Source organism: Aplosporella prunicola, assembly GCF_010093885.1.
Source record: "Aplosporella prunicola CBS 121167 unplaced genomic scaffold K452scaffold_21, whole genome shotgun sequence".
NCBI classification, from domain to species: domain Eukaryota; kingdom Fungi; phylum Ascomycota; class Dothideomycetes; order Botryosphaeriales; family Aplosporellaceae; genus Aplosporella; species Aplosporella prunicola.
Window position 1 is genome coordinate 608,403 of NW_022983549.1, and position 17,350 is coordinate 625,752.

A 17,350-nucleotide genomic window follows, 5' to 3' on the forward strand; every position below is an offset into this window, starting at 1 on the left:
GTTGGGGGCTTGTGTATGTAGGTTGGTGGTTAAATGCATGCATCAGGCTTGGAGTAAGATGCTTGTGGGTTGTGGCCGGGTTGTTAACTGACGACGTTCTTTTTGCGTGGTTCGGGAGCTGGGGCGGGGTATACAGTAGATATGTAGATGTGAATGATTCCTTTATCTTCTGGGTATAAATGGTAGGGTGGGGGACTCAAAAGATGAATGAATTGCCGGGTACTTGTTCTAGATATTTATATATCTATTCTATAACCGCAAAAAGCAGTGCCTGAAAGACGTATGTACCACACTAAACATCTATCCCACAAACCCTTCTACATCTAACCCTGCCCACTCCCACTACCACTTAAAGCTCTCCTCAAAATACTCAACCCCTACTCCCACCATCTCCCTCCCCAAAACCCTCACAACAGCCCTCCGCGCCTCATCAGCCATAGCCGCCGGCCCGCACGCCACGACCGCAAGGCCCTGACCAGCCGCCTCCTCCGCCGCCTGTTTCACCACGGCATCGACGTCCGGCCTGCCCGCGTGCACCGCTATTGCTGCCTCGCCTTCTGCAGCCCCCACGCCTACGCCCAGCGCCTCGTCTGCGACGTCGGCAGCGGCGTCGTCTTTCGTCCCGTCCCCTGTCACAAACGCCGTGAGCCGCATCTGTTCGCTCACTAGTAGCCCCCGGCTCCGCAGGTCGATGTCCAGCACCTCGGCCAGGAATGCTCGTTCTCGCACCGCCCATACGACGTGTACGCGGCGTGGAAGCGGGTGCGGGTGCGTATGAGCGTCGTCGTCCTCCTCGAGAAGCAGGGACGCGAGATACGACAAGGGCGTCGCGACGCCGGTGCCGCCGGCCAGGAACAGGACGTGGCGGAAGGTGCGCAGCGGGACAGGAGCGCCGTAGGGGCCTTCGACTAGGACGGGGGGATTGTATTTATACGGGGAGGAGAGGGCGGCGGCGCGGAGGCGGGCTGTGAGGCCTTTGTAAGGGCGGATGAGGAAGACGAGGGAGGGCGGTTCTGCGGGTGTTGCTGTGGCCATGTCTGTGTCGGAATGTTGGTGGGAAGGGTCGGTGGAGTAGGAGAGCGTAAAGGGGTGGTTTTCCCAGATGCGCACACCGTCGAGGAAGGTAAGGTAGTAGTAGGCGCCTGGGATGGGCGCGATGAGGCTGGAAGAGCAGGGGATGCTGATGCGGATGATGTTGGAGCTGCTGTCGTAGGTGGTGCGCGCTCGCGTGCACCAGAACTTGGGGTTGAAGGCGAGGATGCGCGCGCCGCGGAGGAGGCGGTCTGCAAGCCAGATGCACACGCATGGCCAGATGTAGGCATTGTATTCGCCGTCGAAGATGGAGATGTGGCTAGAGTTGTGGTGGTGAGAAGGGGTGTGGTTGGTTTGTGGGAACGGGTGACTTACTACCACATACCCACCAAGACGGCTACGGATATGGTGATGTGAAGGAAGAGGAATAGCTCGTAGAAGCTGCGGCGGAGCCCGTACACAGAAAATACGCAGATCATAACCATAGCGATTGTAGCCTAGCGTGGAGTTAGCAAGCATTATAAAGCAGCGAATAATGTAGAAAGTTAACCAGTTCACCCCACTGCCACCACGGGATTGTCCAGTACATCATAAAATCGTTCCAGCCGCCGTCTGTACTTGAATGTTAAGGCGTGACTTGAAGTACTAAGGCGGCTAACAAACCTCTAAACACCAAAACAGTGTATCCGATCGAATGTGCGATTGCTTCTATTGTGGCTACCCTGGCCACCCACCTGTGAAAGCTGTTCATTGTCCCAAAACCCCAGCCCAAAATGTTCATGAGCAAGTTGTTACGGATTCCAAAGAGCCATACCAGTGGGAAGTTGGCGAACGCTATAACGCCGGTTCTATCTGAAAAGTACCTCCAAAGTTGGGTGGAGACCTCAGGCCAACTGATAATAGTGAGCAATTGGTATTGAATACGGGGAGGGCTGCTCATACTATAAATTTCCCGGGAAAGCATAGTAATCGACCGAGCAAAGGACGATGTTGATGATAATGAATACCACTACGGTTAAAGATTGTATCCGAGGGGGAAGAGTACACCAGCCAATGTTCTGCGAGCAGCGGTAGCCAAAGGTGGCCGGTGTGGTGATGTATCTCTTCAGATATGTCCCTGGGAGGCTGAGGATGCCGGGCTTGACCTTCCTAGGGAAATCCTCAGAGCTCCCGTCTTCGCTGTCCGGGATGAGTTTCCATCCACCTTGCTTCCGAATGCCTTTAAAGAGGGCTGACAACCGAAAAAGCATTCCTATGGCGACCACCGAGGCCCAGAAATAGTACATCGCATGCCTTAGAGCCCGTCAGCGCAATCCCTCACTGTAATGAAACCACGAGTTGCCTCACCCGTATGTGATATGAATATCATGCTCAAATTGCGCGATGCTCTAGACATACATCAGCCTAGTCCAGCACAAGCCGCGCCTGAGCGCATCCACCACTCAGCCTCCCTACCAGCGTATCCAACGCCCGACGCCACAGCACCTGCGACGGCAGCGCGACCTCTTCCAGCTCTAGCGCCTTGCGCGTAACCTCGTCCGGCTGGACGCGTCTCAAGCTCCGCACATCCTCGGGGCCATACTGCGAAACGACATCCTCGAACGCCGGCAAGGAGACATTTGCGCGCTCGAGACACCCAGCCTGATATTCGCGCAACCCTGGCGCCCGGCTCTCCGGTGTGCAGTACTGCTGCAAGCTCAAGTACAACGATGCCGTGCGCAGGCGGCTCGTGCAAGGTCGGACGGGCTTGGGCGCGCCGACTGCTGTGTCCAAGAAGATGAGGTTCTTGAGGCTGTATTGGACCGCGCGGAAGCAGAATTCGTCGCCCACTTGACTGTCGGCGTGCGCTGGGCTGCTCCAGAGGCTGCTGAGCAGTAGCAACAAAGGAAAGTGCATCGAGAGACGAGAGGGCCAATTTATCGGCGGGTGTTTTGGGGTGGAGCTGGAGGGAAAATCTTATCAGATGGCGGGGGTTGCTGCCTGATCTCGTTTCCGGGTTCTTGGCTTGCTCGGCGCTTCGGACTTGAACTGCGTTTGTCATGGCGTGGTTGGTCTGCAACTTCATCTCTTTGCAACTATGCACGCTTTGGCTGCGTCCAAGCATTTCTGTCCTGATACTAAGTTTGCTTTGGTGTGGCGAAGACAGCTTTTTACGTGCTTGTAACTTTACCTTCACAAAAAGCCTGGTCAACTTCACAGCTACCCGGCGAAGGCCCTATTCACACTCCCGTGCGAGGCCTGATTGGGCTGGTTCTGGCCAATTTGTAACTACAGGAACTGCTTCATGCGTAGCCAGGAACGTCCGTTCTATGGAGCGATCATGCTTTCTGATACGGATACCAAGTAAGCTTCTCGTAGAGTTCAGGAGAACCCCCGTCCGGATGGTACCTGACGCTTGCTGTAGGCTTATTTGTCTTTACGACTACCCACTAAAGATCTCTAAGAAAGAAACAAACTGCCTTCTACGTCCATGGATCCAAATTATCGTCAAACGTACCACGAACGTGCAGACCTACCGTTTCCCACGTCTTTATAGACATATGCCAGGACAACAGCCGGCATTTTCACCACGTCCTCCCACTTACTGCGATAATATCTCTGTTCTCATGTTTGGAATCTGGTTCAGCTGGCCGAGAAATATTCCCATTACTCCATGTTTGTCAGACGTTAGGCATATCCCGCCAAGTAGTGGGCATTGTGAGGGGAGAAGGCGCTGAACTTGGGCCACCTCGCGCGAGACAGAGGCGGTCAATTGGAATTAGACAGCCAGAGAGGTAGACCTGGAGCGTGGCCACGGTAGGTTGTTAAATGTATGAGGCTCAGGCGTATCCAGCCCGCAAACATGCGACTTCCCGCCACTGTGCTAGGACTGTCACATTTGACGGTCAAGGTCGCCAAGCTGTCGTTCGCAGACATGTTGTTATTGGCAATCAGCTCTGCTCTTATACCTGTAAGCTCTGAAAACCCCAGACTAAAGAGTCGGTCCCGCTGCTCTGGGCTCATGTTGGTGAACAGCGACCAAAGTGGCTGTTCAGTAGAACATCGACAAGCTAGGATTGCCACGCTGCCGGAGGAGCTTTCCTGCCTTCTTCCGCCTCTTTTCTCTTCTAGGAAAAGGGCCGTGTCTCGACAGGCGCAGGTGAAGTGAAGTGCCTAGTGGCTTGGCAACATGCAGTCACCGTCTGCCGGGCTTATAAGTTCCCCCTCCGCCCCTCCCCCACAAACTTTTCAGACACACAAAATCCCCCAGCCCCGACGCGCCAAATCTCTCACCACAACCCTTTGTTTTTCTTCCTTCGTTCCCCCATCCTCTTCGTCCTTTCCACTCATCGAACTCATAACATCTCACTCAACGAGCATCACAACCTCACGTTTGCGCCCTTCCGCGAGCAGTTGCCAGCGACCCACGCGGCACAGCGACTGCTCGCCGCGCCCCAGACCCAAGCTGCCTTCACCTCACCTCACCCGCTGACCTGCTGCACCACGGTGCACCAGCACCAGCGCGACGTCACGAACTCTGACGTCCAGGCGCCATGACCAGCGCAGGCGCATGGCTGCTTTCACCCAGCAGTGAGCGCACTCGGGCGTCCATGATATCCGAGACATCCGCTTCCTTCTCTGGGTGGTCGTTCTCCGCCACCCGGCTCGCTCACTCTGTCTAGACCTGCTCACCGAAGTCGCGCGGCATCGTGTCCGCATCGGTGCGACTTGAGCAAACCTCCGTCGCCTCTGGCGGCGGAGAGGGCACTAGGGGCCGTTCTGATTACTTTGAACTTTCATCTACTAACGGCTTTGGCTTGTCATTGCTAAACTCTGTGTGTTTGGTCGTGAACTACATATTCAACTGGTCAGCTGTGAACACTCAAACGACTTTCACTAAGATACGGATCATTGTCTCTTGGACTCCTCGCTGCACAAGAGCAACTCTGAGCTGACCTAGCTACGACACGTTCTAAGATCTTCTCTGGACGCTAAACTGAAGAGTCGGGTCAAAGTCTCTACCTTCCCAGTCGGAGAACCTCATAGTAGTTCATTACTCACGCAGTAGTCTTTACGAAGAGCCCGCTCGCGACTTCCATAATCTCTTACGGACGTCGTCGGAGCGCAATCCCGATTTTCGGCGTCAGCGGTCAGCCACCGAGTGCTCTTTCCAATTCTATTCGAAGAGGTTTGGAGGGCAAGCGCAACGGCATGCCTCGGCCTTACCCAACCTACCTTACCTTCGTCTCCTCTACGTTACTGTCTCCTCTACGCTACCGTCTCTTCTGCTTCTCAACTCTCGATCCAGACCTGTAACATGGCAGACGGAATCCCGCCAGACAAGAGCACCACTCCGGAAGACATGGCATCGGATGGGAACGGAACAAACAAGAGCACAGTCACAGACAAGCTGGCAGATGAAAGTACAAACAAGAGCGTTGTTCCAGAACCTACTGCAGCATCCAACGATGGTGAGTACAAGTCTACAACCTGAAACTTCGGCTTCTGACTAGACTTCCCACAGCCCAAGGTCCCTCGAAGCCTTCCGCAGATATGCGTACCATCATGACAATGATTATGAAACTGGAAGACGACCGAGAAGAGACAGACACACGACACTCTCAAGAGCACCTTGCCATGATGACGGCACTCTCAAGCCTCCATCAAAGATTAGATACAATTGAGAGCTACCAACAGAGGAACAATTCTCAGATGACGAACGCCGGTTCTACTGCCGGCCCTGCGTACACCAAAAACCTCCCACTCAACAACCCAGTTGCCGTACTTCAGCCAGTCAACAACGATGCTTCAACATCCTTGGGCCACAACTCAACTACTCCTCGACTCAGCAACTCAAAAGTTGTGCCTGTGACCGCTAGCAACCCTGCCCCGGCATACATTGGTCACAAGGGAACCGCCGCTCATGGACCCCCACCGGCACCCGAAAAGGCTTCGCTGACTCACAGTAACTCTTTCACTGGCGACAACAGAGCCACTGCGGCCATGGCTATTGACTCGATGTTGATGTTGACGGGTGCCAAGACGACTCTGAGTACAGTCAACACGTCAAAGCCCTTAACCCAGAAACGGAAGCTGGCCAATGATGATCAAGAAGAAGACACCGACTGCATTATTTCACTTACACGTTCGGTCACCAGAGGACGCATGATGGTAAGTATATTGTCGTCATTGCCGTGCATGATTGACTTTTGTTTAGGCTGGAGCGAACAGACCTGCACGGAGGCAGAGGACAACGCCAAAATCTGACGGCGAACAAGTCGATGGAGAGCAAGCAATGCAAGAAGACGATGTAGCTAAGGGATTCGAAACAGCAAAGGAATCCAAAATCCGCGCTGTGAGTAGGTAGACATCTCTCTTCTTTAACGTCACTAACCAACCACAGTGGGAAAACTTGGAGCTCTACGAACTTCCGGGGACATGGGAGCTGAACGAATCAGGCACGCTTCCCGGAGTGCAGCCACTTGCTCTACGGAAGTCAAACCTGTTCATTAGCTTCACGGCACTCAAGCGAATCGCCCTGGTCACAGATCGCACGTTGACTTCAAACCAGCAAAGACACATCCAGAAGACGCGCTTCTCTCCTTCTGACATACGGACATCGGGAAGAGAGTCGTGGGCACGTCTTTGGGTCATCGAATCCTGCAGCAAAGAGTGGAACTGTGCCCAGATCATGAAACCTTTGATCGACAAGGCGATCGAGTTAGGAAACGCTTCGAAGGTGGCCGAGAGACTGCGAAAGTTACACTCCCTCCTCGTGTGAGTGGTATGTGCCGTTTCTGAAGCTTGGGAAGAAGAAGACCCGGAGTTCATCTCGAACGAAATTATGCCGGATACCGACATTGGTTTCGTTGCAGCAAATAATCCTGAGACCTTCGACGACTTCTTGAGGATTGACCTTGAAAGTGTAACGAAACTGCTTGTTTGTAGCAAGTGTTACAACGTTGACCTTTGCGACGAACTGCTCCTGGAACCGTGAGCACAAGTCTTCTCTAAGACTGGACCAAGAATCAACTCTCTACTTCATGCACCAAGTATCGCCTTGTTGTCCATCCACGTCAGAAACTGCAAAGTCAAAGCCAACAATTCAGCAATCCTCATCCTACAAGACGAAAACTACTTTACAATCACGACACAGGTCAACTATCCCACCATTTTTTCAGCCGAGACATTGCAGGGTTCTGTTTGCTGTCCGACATTCTCCTCTTTTCAATTGATTCTACCGCTTTAAAGTCACCTTTCGCTTCTTTTGTCACAACTTCCAACACCGTCGGCAATTCTAGGGAGCCGGGTTTCACAAAACTCCACTCACCGTAAAAGGTCAATCGGCATGCACACGGGGGCATACCTTCGTCTGGATCATGCAAGATTAATCAGAGACTACACATGGGTACTTTACTAGCTCACTTTCTTTCTGGTAGCGGCGATCCGTTTCAACTGTTAATAGAGATACTCGAGAGATATAACCTTGGAAGGTGTCGTCTGTCGTTACCAAGCTTTGTAGATCCACAATCAATCAGTTCATGCTTACTTTTCTCGAAGTGTCCTCGCTGTAACACTTGGTAATCATACGCTCGTAAAGCTCGTCTTCTTTGCCTTTGCCGACCGCTGTGGAGGTACCCGGACCTACGACAGATACTCAACGTTCACTGGACACTGTTCTTTCTCAAACATTATGAGACAAACTCCGATGTCAGTATTGAAAGACCTTGATGATAATATGGGTTGCATACACTCAGCTAATTTGTAAGTGTTTTGTGCAGTGGCAAGTCCGCCATGGTCAGCTACACAACGCCTAACCTTCCATCCCTGCTACTTAAAAACCTCTTGCGTAGGAATGCATCTATCAACTCACCGTCCCACACCTAACACCCTGATCTACGAAACAACGTATACACCACCGCCACCAAACCCCAGCACAAAAGAAACCGCACCGACGCTCCCAAACCTCCAACAAAGCAAACCCCCAAGAAGCACGTCCTCCTCTTCTGATCTACCCTTCTTCACCACTACACACATGGCAAATCTCTACGCAAACGGAGTGATTTCAAGCGCGCCGGCGGTGGCATGGCACTACTGAAGTAGGGGCGGAAGAGAAGGATAAACATGTAGCTGTACACATGCGGAGGTAGGAGCTGGAAGGCTGTTGGGGTTGTTTGGAGTGCTTTAGTTTGCTGGTTTATTGTGTTGTGTTGTGTTGATCACGGGCATGTGTGCGGTGGCAGTGCGTGGGTTGTGGGCGGGTTGCGGGGAGCGGGAGCTGGTGCTGGTGCGGGAGCGGGCTCGGCTGGGGCGTTGTTGTTGTTTGCTGCGCTCCATCAAAGCGGGCAAGATCAAGGCTAGGTAGATTCAGCCCGGATGACCCAGCTACATTAACGCTATCCTCATATTACAGAAAGAAAATCTTCAGAGAGTGATCAAGACTCGGTGGTGATTTTGGCTGTTCCTGTCACTTCTCATACTCCTTGTTATGAAGGCTAGTGAAGCCTTGCACCTCTTACTCATTGGCTAAGGCATTTGTGAGCTGTTCTCTACAGTAATTGCTTAAGCCTTGTTTGTGAAGTAGTCGTCGCTGATGTCGATACCAGCATCAAGCCCTTGAACAATGCAAGGCTGCGAGAACTGAGCCAGGATACCTAGATCGATGGCTTTGCTGCGGGCCACATTGTGTCTTGTAGGATAAGGTAAAGCGGGGTTACGACCCTATGGAAGGTCTCGAGTGAAGATATAATAGATAGCACCTCACGACAACCTAGAAATTTTCTTGGAGGTGGCGATTGGACGTCCTTACCATGCTCTTAACGAGCCTTTGTCCGCCCAGTGTCGTAGTTTATCTTAGGCCTGAATTCCTTCACAGCCTCATGCTGAAATCGGCATCACGCGTGGAGCAGGCGATGTCTGGCTATGATGTCGATTGGATTCAAAATCTTCCAAAACAAAATCCTTCCCGTAGTCTTTTCATTTGAGTTTTTCTGGTACCTCCTCTCCTGAAGCTTGCGCTTGCACTTCCGTCCCGTCCACTACAACATCCGTCTGTGGGCCTGTAAAGTGCTTTCGTCCAGTTGTAATCCAAGTGGCAATGGCAATCACACCCACAACTCCGATAGCTGCAGAGGTGTAGTTCATGTTTTCTTCCGTAACAGGTGCCTTCGTTGGGAAGTTAAACGTGATGACCGCGAACACAAGGTAAACGAAGCCGACAGTGTTTAGTAAAAGGCCCCAACGCCCCAGTGACCAAGGACCCTCGAGCGCTTGGTGTTTGTGGCCCAAGGCGCGGGAAAGAAGACGCACGAACAGAGGCAAGGCGTACGACATGTAAAAACCCTCCGTAGCGATGGAGATGACAGTATCGAATCCAGTGACGGTCCCGAAATAGATTGAGTCGAAGGCCGCTTGGACGATTGCAGTAAGCAGGATCGCGTAAACGGGAACATGCAACTTCTTGTTGACCTTGCTCAACGTCCCCGAGAACGGCAGTCCATGGTCTCTTGCAAAAGCGTAGACGGTACGCCCGCCCTCCGCGGTCAAGGATATGGAGGAGAAAAGCGCGATTATGCTCATCAAGCCGACTAGAGCGCAAGAACCACGCACCGAGCCGGTCGAGTTGAAGAAGATGGCGATGATCGGAACTCCGGTGCTCGTCCCGGCGGTTTCTTCCAGACTGCCCATGCAGAAACAGCAAACGATGAGGAAAATGAACCCCGTGAAGAAGCCGAGCCATACGCTCATGATTATGGCGCGGGGAGCCTGCTTCCGTGGTTCATGGATCTCCTCAACCATGTGGGAAGGCGCGTCGTAGCAGCACATGCCGAAGGCGCTTTGCAGAATTCCGAGGATAGCAGCGTAGGGAGCGCTCCAGCCAGTCGTATTTTGAAAATCAGCGAAAACGAAGCTGGCGTCTTGTTTGTGGTCGTTGCAGGCGAGGATGGTGATTAAGATCACGAAGAAGGCAGTGATGTTCCATATCAGTATGCCGCGTGATAGCTTGTCCAGAAGATGCGGGGTAAAGATGTTAATGAGCATTGCGAGACCGCATATAAGGTAAGCAAGGAGGACAGTGTGCCAGCGCTCTATGGTATATTCTGGATAGCTCAGGTTTGCCATTCCAAGCACGAAATTTGCTGCGATGTATTGGCTCACTGCCCCCATAGAAAGGGCTCCGATTAAGAGGAACCAGCCGCAGATATACGAGAGGCCCCGAGCGATTTTCTTTGGGGCCAGAATAACAACCCAGGAGTACTGGCCGCCTGCAACCTGTTCCTGTCAGTATACAAGTCAGTCTTAAAACTCAGGTCCATAAACTAACTGGGTACGCGCTGCAAAGCTCTGCCATAGAATATGCAACAGCAAGAGTGCAGAGACACAGGCCGACCCAACTCCATATCATGACCGGAGGGCCGCCAGATTCTACTCCCACGATCAGAACGCCGCTCAATGCCGTCCAGGATGTGATGATTGAAAAAGAAAATCCAATCATTCCCAGGATCCCGAAGTTGCGCTTGAGCTCTGGGTGAAATGTCAGCCAAAACGAGTCGCTTGGATTGTGATTGAAACCAACCTTGCTGGTATCCGAACTGCTCAAGAGCGACATCTTCTTTGGCATTCTGGTCAAAGACCTTCTGCTCCCCTTCCATCAAGTCGCGGTTTATCGAATCCATGATGTCTTTGGCCGGTTCTCAGGAATTCGAAATAGAGCCGTCGACAAGAAACTTTGACAGAGGGAATGAGACCATCGATAGGATAATATACATGTAGACCATGGATGTTCGGTAGCATTATTGCGTAAAATAGATAGGACGACAGATATGCAGCCAGATCGAGCGCCGTTGGCGCCTGCATGTACAACCTCTATACCTGCTTTGTTAATAGCCCCTGTTTCCATTCGCTAACCATCACCCAGGGCCCAGTCAGGCGTCAGGGATATTGACCACTTCGTGCATGCTGCCGAAAAGCCCGTATCGCCCGCTTGTCGGTCGTGAAGGACAATGAGACGCGTCGACGGGCGTCACTTGAGTCAATTCGCTGGATACAGAGCTTGAGAGGGCCACAGCCTTGTGCGATGCAACGAGACACAGCATTGAGTCCAGGGTGCAAGTGTGGTGATGCGAGGACTCTTATCTAGACGTATCGGTTGCGGTTGAGGAGAGCCGAAAGGGTGGGATGATGCGCCGACGCCGATCACGACCCCCGCCTGCATCTGTTTGCCGCCGGGCCGAACAACAACATCTATTTTTTATTTCACTCCTACCTGTTGAAGAGGACGTCGCCTCCGATGCAACGCCGGTATCAAAGTTGCCAACGACCAAGAAATTTTTCCACGAGCCCCGCTGTCTTTCGACACTGAAGGAAGTTATCATGATATTGCACTAATGTCGACTTTCATGTATTTGTTCAGATGTTGATCTTCTCGTAGCACCATTTTTGGTCCAGTATCGTATGACGGCGGCTCATCGTCATCAGACTGCGACATCAGGTTGCCGTCGGCGTCTGATTCTCTCGAGACATCGCTCATTTCATCATCCGAATCTGGGGTAACGGCTTTCACCTTGCCCATCCGGAGGTGCTTCTTTGACTGGCTAGATGGACCTGCCTGGGCTAACAACCGCTGCAGCTTCTTCTGCCTGGTCTTGACAAGTGGACTCATGCCTTAAAGCTCCTCGGCCTCGGTGGTATCAATCAACGACCGCGATGACGATCAGTGTAGACGTATAGACAACTTCAGCGCTTAGGTCTACCGCCGCCTTTCCCTGTTAGTCTATGGTGGATGCGTGCTCGCTGGACCCTAGGAGGGCTGTTCTTTACAACTTTCTTTTCTGTCTGTTTGCCATGTCTGAAACACGTCCCTGTCGCCAGCCGAGCCACACAAGATCACCATGGCTGCGACTTGTACAAGAGAAACAAGCTGCCAACGGGATGCCGGAGCATATCGAAAGCAATCTCAGGACCACGTTCTACATGAGAAGGGGTCCAAACTCGCGGGTGAAGGGCCTGTTTGGACGCGACCGCGTCTAACGGTCTAGTGTGTATTATATGAAGCCCTGATAGCGAGAGTGTCAGAAGCTTAACCTAAAGTGAGTTGGCCGAACGAGAAAAAGAGAGATAGAGCCACAAAGCTACAGAGAGCAAGACGAGATAGCTGACCAAGCCTACTAGCCACGGAAACTTGTCCAACGGCTGGAATCCCAATCGGGTTAGCGTGACAAACAGGCGCTATAGCAACTGGAATCTTCCTCCTCCTTCCCGCCACAAACAACTGCAAAAATGTCAGAAATCATAGACATGATTGCTCTCGAGCGATACATGCTCCCTCCTATAACCTCTCCCACGCCCAACGTCCCTCCTACCCCGAAACCGGAAGTCACCAGTGGTGTCAGCTCCACCATCCTCACCGAGGAGCCAGCAAACGAGAAAGCGATCAAAAAGCTAAAAACGGAGGACAGGAAAGTCGAGGTGAGCCTCAGGGACCGACTCCTCCGCAAATCGACACCGACTTTAGCGCCTCCGATCACGAACTGGCGGCTGCGGTGCCTCTTCAGCCAGATCGGTCGTGATAACTATTTAGTCTGGGACTGGCTCAGGAGCCCAAGCGTCGAACCGCACCTAAAGGAATTTGCTGAGCTCTTTTCTGCCAGCAAGATGCATAGCCAGGCATTTGATCAAAAGTTGGAGGAATACGTGGCGGAAGGGCAAGAAGACCCTCTTGACCACATGATATGGAGGCGGAGAAGTGTTGCGCACAAGCAGTACAAAGACAACGCCATAAAAGACAGGTTTCTGAGCGGGACAGAAAATGAGTTGCACCAGTTCAGTTGGGAGGACCTCCTCTCGCGCAGCGCCATGCTGTTGGTCCATGACGGCCAACAGGCCATAGACAGCCCTTTCAAGGACCTCGGCACCAGCGGCCGTGAGTGGTCTTTCGAGGTAGCGATCACGGCGCTCATCACCATGCATGAGGAGTTGCAGGCCGTGAACAATGTCATGGCTACCGAAGACCACGCGCTTGGCGACGAAACAATTAAGAACCGTAAACGAGGCGAAGGGAATTACGAAGCCTACTACGTACGCCGTCCGGAGAAGGAGCATGTGTGGTGGAGCGTCAGTGAAGCCAGGTGGAACCACTTGAGCGATGCGATGAAGAAGAAGTGGAGCCACGTTGGATGGATCCTGGAAACGGATGCTGGGGAACAGGCTCCTTCAGCTTGTCAGCAGTGCGAAGACAACAGGTCCCAATGTTGGGTTTACAAGGAGCACGCAAAGGAGTCCATTGGTCAGCCCGGGCATGGCTGCGCTCGCTGCAAGTCAAAACAGTTGGCGTGTTCGCTGAAGGTATTCCTCTTGAAACCCTTTTCATTTTTCTGCTGACTGATGCCATACAGCCTGCAAAGTTTTGCTATCTTCGCAAGACCCGTCGCGCTAGTTGACATCGGTAGCCAACCTAAGAGATGCAAATTTGCCGGAACTGCCTTGAATACGGGAGCCAAACAGCGACCCAACCGCTGAGTATCGTCAGGATACGGTATTTTGAGTCGAATAAGATGCCTTTGAAATGCATCAAGAGCTTGGATAATTAGGGACCCATAGCTGAAGTGGCGGCGTCCGAAGGCATGCAAAGATTTGCTCGGTTTGGTCACGATACCTTGCCGACAAAAGCCTCTTCGTAATATACATCAACCGATGCGGTCGACGCGTTCTGGGGTAACTGTTTTGAGTAAGAGGCATTGGTATAAGGCGTTTGGGTGCTTTTAACAGCGTGGTTTCCCTTTCTGCTACACATATTAGCGAGGCCCCAGTAATTCAAAAGTCCTCTTAGCACTGCTATTGATACCACACTACAAAGGTATATGGTCAGGTTTTTATCTTTCCATTATCACAATACTGGACCGTCAAAGAGTGCTCTTGCACCCTTACTTCTCCGTACCCTCGTACCTACATCAAGCACTGCCTGAGTGCAAAGTAGAATCTGTTCCAAGTGCTGAGTGAGCACTCGGTAGACACAGCAAACTCCTATCAATGAGGGGTTGTGGAATCGGTACAACAGCTGTAAGTCAACAGATTGCAAAGCACTTTGAATAGTGGAAGGGCCACGTTTGCATTTTGTTCAAAGTACGTAACAATGACGGCGGAAAGTTGCATGAATGAATTATCCCAGACGGACGACTGCATAGTATTGAAGGTCTCTTGCATATTGGCCTGATGCACTATGAAGATTCTAGGAATTGGATACGGCCGGCAAGTACCAAGACTCTCTGCTAAAGTTTCTAAAGCTAATGAACCGCGTTCACAGGCTCTTGGACAGTGGTTGCTTCAGCGACTTTAAGATAGGTTGCATGAATGAGACTATCTACAACGTTCACAAGGTTGTCTTGTGTGCGCAAAGCCGGTATTTCATGGACCTTTTTGACCCAGTATCTGAGTCTAAGGTCAGTTTTCAGTGAAAAAATTGTTAAAATGGCTTTTCAGGCTAACGCTTCTTTCTAGAAAGCCAATATTGGGGCCATGGTGGTCAAGCATGACCCAGATGGGACCATGGTATTCAAGCAGGACCCAGATATAGTCAAGGGAGTCATAGATTTTCTATATTGACTTGAGTGCAACACTCCTCCCAACAAAACACCCTGTCAGCTCTTGATCTTTCACGCTGAGTTACATACTGCCGGTATCCACTACGGTATTCCGAACCTCCGGGCCATATCCGCCAAACGATTTGAGATGCTAGCGAGCGATTGCTGGAGCGACGACGAGTTCCCGAAGACGATGAAATATGTTTACCTGTCGAACTACACTCAGAATTTGCGGGATGTGCTCGTCCGCGCTTGCACTAGCAGCAACCACATGGACGTGTTGCTCAAAAAGCCGGGTTTTGCGAAGCTTCTGGACGACGCTGGCCCTTTCAGCAGAGACTTGGTGAAAAGCCTTCAGAAGCACAGGGCGGCTGCTGAGAGGGCAAGCGGCCAACGGACACTTGTTGCTACTGCAAACGCACAATTATCGGACCATGGACAATAGGAGTGACTACAGCTTGGTGATCAATGCCGCTGATACGGGACGGCCGGGCCTTGGCTCTTGGAAGTAGGAAAGGAAGGCGGATAGATTCTAGGACGTAGGTAATAAGCTACGAATGATGCATTCAAAACCCACGACTTAAGGTTTCGTTTGTTGTCTTGGAAACGCTGTGTTAAAGGCCGGGCTGGGGGTCAACCTATTTGGGTTAGTGCTTCTTCACTTCACCTGAACTGTTGACATTCTGTAGACGCTAGCCGGATTAGTCATGCCAACTGCTCATATCTTCGCAGCTCGGAGGTCTTCTTTTCTTTCAACTACCTCTCACCTAACTTTGTCATTCGAACTCCAAAAGTCAAAAATTTCCCAGCTCAGCCCCAATGCCAACCCGCGCGTCCACTCTGTCTACCGCTTGAAAACCAGAGCAAAGTGACGCAATGTCTGAAGGTGTAGATCGCAAGATGCTTGGAGCAGAGTTTGGCCAGTAAGTCTTGCTATGGGGAAAGGAATTTATGTGACCGTGCTGAAATTACCGTCACTTAGCCTGCTTGACAGCGGAATATTCTCAGACTTCGTTATTCGTTGTCACAACAAGGAATACCGCGTCCACAGGAACATCCTCTCCGCACAGAGCAAGTTCTTCGAGAATGTCTGCAAACCTGAGTCAGGTTTCAAGGTAAGTCGCAGTTTAGAAACGTTTATCTCGCCAAAGGATATTTGCTAACAGTTCTCGACTTCTTAGGAATCGCAATCCAGTTCGATTGACCTCAACGATGAAAACCCGGAAATAGTGAAGGCTATGCTCGACTATCTCTACCGCTTCAAATACGACCTTCAGAATGCCTCAAATGACCCCACCATCAACATGTTGTTCCACACTCGTGTCTACGCAGCTGGAGAGTTCTATGGGATCGAGAAGCTCAAGCACGCCGCCATCGCCCATTTCAGAAAACTCGCAAGCCACTTCTGGCAGCATATCACTGCCTTTACAACAGCCATTAAATCTATCTACAACACCACTCATAGTGGCGATAGAGGCCTCCGTGCCATCGTAGTGGAATTCGCCGTGATGTACATGGATGATCTGGCGCTGCACGATGAATTTTTGGACTGCATGAGGGAAGAACCTGACTTTTGGATGGAAGTCACGCTGAAGATTCAGGAAAAGAGAACGGAGGCCCAGGAAATCTTACGCTTCATTGGTAAATTCAACTGCCCTAAGTGCAGTGCCGCTGTTTATCAAGAAATTTCAGCCGGAAAGATCGTTGCGCCCCGTAGTGGAAAGACCCATTGCAGCAAGTGTGGAAAGGAATCTACAGTCAGCGATTGGACGAAGCAGCGGATTAAGTTTTAGGGAGCCTACGGAGAGTACCGGACGTAACCTGGCGTCATCAATGGTAAAAGACGACGAAAAGGTTGGGAAAGTCAAGGCTTTACAAAGGTTTAGCTTGGCAGCTCGGTTTACAAATGCACAGTGGCTTTCATAGTGCCAGTCATTTGAAGCAGTGCATGGATTGATTCGTGGTCCTATCCATTGTCTCGAGGTGACCGTAATTACAGAGTATGTACGTCCAATATTTTAGATGGTCACGCCAAATTCGCGGCGTTAAGACTATGGGAATATCGTGCATGAACGGTGCAGTGCCATTTAGTCCCACCTGATTCATGCTTGGTATTGCTGATCCTATCAAGAGGTTATATCGCCATAAGTATTAGTTTAGACATTGTTCTATATGTCTTTACGTGTAGTTGCTACTCCTCCGGTTAATACAGCCTGCCTTGTGCGCAATACGTTCGACTATAACAGGCTTATAACATCACAAATTACCTTTTAGACGACTAAGAATAGTATGCTCATAAGCTTCATAAGTTTTCCCGTCCTGTCGTTGAGTAACAACGCAGTGTATCGCAACCCACCCCTCGCCGGGTCGCAAATCAGCGTTTGCTACCATCTACGTCTCAATTTCACAATGAATTTCATGTACATATTGGTATTACTATCTCTATGACACTTTAGGTGTTTTGACCGGTTAAAAACTAGATGACAGGTGTTACGATGCGCCATCGCCAGCCACCGCGCCGCCACTGCCGCCATCCTCACCACGCGCTAGCGGCATCTTGCCGCTCCCGCCTTTCGCACGATGGACACCACCTTGGCGCCACTACCGACGCCATCAATCCGTTTGAAGCCCTTGCCGTCCCGAAGTTGTCGATCTGGTCCCGAGACGCCACGGCTCTTCCCGCCATGGCTGTCGCACCTGTTCCCGCGCCCGCGATCCAAAACATGGTCACAACGGGCCGCATGGAGGCTTATGCAGAA

General features: G+C 51.6%; 8 protein-coding genes across 8 annotated transcripts; 5 read left to right on the top strand and 3 right to left on the bottom strand.

Annotated features, from left to right (window-relative positions):
• Positions 1–342: 342 nt before the first annotated feature.
• On the bottom strand, positions 343–2,928 carry K452DRAFT_328466 (uncharacterized protein; the record flags this gene model as incomplete). The annotated part of the gene is made up of 7 exons (XM_033544986.1): positions 343–1,351; positions 1,408–1,529; positions 1,583–1,644; positions 1,696–1,925; positions 1,975–2,325; positions 2,380–2,420; positions 2,488–2,928. The coding sequence occupies 7 exons, from the start codon at positions 2,926–2,928 to the stop codon at positions 343–345; spliced, it is 2,256 nt and encodes a 751-aa protein (XP_033394867.1).
• Positions 2,929–5,329: 2,401 nt separating this feature from the next.
• On the top strand, positions 5,330–6,793 carry K452DRAFT_300704 (uncharacterized protein; the record flags this gene model as incomplete). Its single annotated transcript, XM_033542359.1, has 4 exons — positions 5,330–5,483; positions 5,537–6,183; positions 6,230–6,367; positions 6,416–6,793. The coding sequence occupies 4 exons, from the start codon at positions 5,330–5,332 to the stop codon at positions 6,791–6,793; spliced, it is 1,317 nt and encodes a 438-aa protein (XP_033394868.1).
• Positions 6,794–8,988: 2,195 nt separating this feature from the next.
• Positions 8,989–10,664, bottom strand: K452DRAFT_233037 (uncharacterized protein; the record flags this gene model as incomplete). The annotated part of the gene is made up of 3 exons (XM_033537276.1): positions 8,989–10,284; positions 10,337–10,536; positions 10,589–10,664. The coding sequence occupies 3 exons, from the start codon at positions 10,662–10,664 to the stop codon at positions 8,989–8,991; spliced, it is 1,572 nt and encodes a 523-aa protein (XP_033394869.1).
• Positions 10,665–11,288: 624 nt separating this feature from the next.
• K452DRAFT_290260 (uncharacterized protein) lies at positions 11,289–12,020 on the bottom strand. Its single transcript, XM_033540970.1, has one exon. It carries the CDS (start codon positions 11,672–11,674, stop codon positions 11,384–11,386), a length of 291 nt encoding a protein of 96 aa, XP_033394870.1. The 5' UTR covers positions 11,675–12,020; the 3' UTR covers positions 11,289–11,383.
• Positions 11,569–12,208, top strand: K452DRAFT_81657 (uncharacterized protein). The gene is made up of 3 exons (XM_033547189.1): positions 11,569–11,590; positions 11,642–12,101; positions 12,184–12,208. Exon 2 carries the CDS (start codon positions 11,788–11,790, stop codon positions 12,040–12,042), a length of 255 nt encoding a protein of 84 aa, XP_033394871.1. The 5' UTR covers positions 11,569–11,590; positions 11,642–11,787; the 3' UTR covers positions 12,043–12,101; positions 12,184–12,208.
• Positions 12,209–13,554, top strand: K452DRAFT_81648 (uncharacterized protein). Its single transcript, XM_033547188.1, has 2 exons — positions 12,209–13,356; positions 13,407–13,554. The coding sequence occupies exons 1-2, from the start codon at positions 12,292–12,294 to the stop codon at positions 13,449–13,451; spliced, it is 1,110 nt and encodes a 369-aa protein (XP_033394872.1). The 5' UTR covers positions 12,209–12,291; the 3' UTR covers positions 13,452–13,554.
• Positions 13,555–14,040: 486 nt separating this feature from the next.
• K452DRAFT_311087 (uncharacterized protein) lies at positions 14,041–15,036 on the top strand (the record flags this gene model as incomplete). Its single annotated transcript, XM_033543388.1, has 5 exons — positions 14,041–14,070; positions 14,104–14,133; positions 14,244–14,450; positions 14,509–14,559; positions 14,620–15,036. The coding sequence occupies 5 exons, from the start codon at positions 14,041–14,043 to the stop codon at positions 15,034–15,036; spliced, it is 735 nt and encodes a 244-aa protein (XP_033394873.1).
• Positions 15,037–15,467: 431 nt separating this feature from the next.
• On the top strand, positions 15,468–16,384 carry K452DRAFT_311088 (uncharacterized protein; the record flags this gene model as incomplete). Its single annotated transcript, XM_033543389.1, has 3 exons — positions 15,468–15,514; positions 15,574–15,706; positions 15,773–16,384. 3 exons carry the CDS (start codon positions 15,468–15,470, stop codon positions 16,382–16,384), a joined length of 792 nt encoding a protein of 263 aa, XP_033394874.1.
• Between the last annotated feature and the right edge of the window lie 966 nt (positions 16,385–17,350).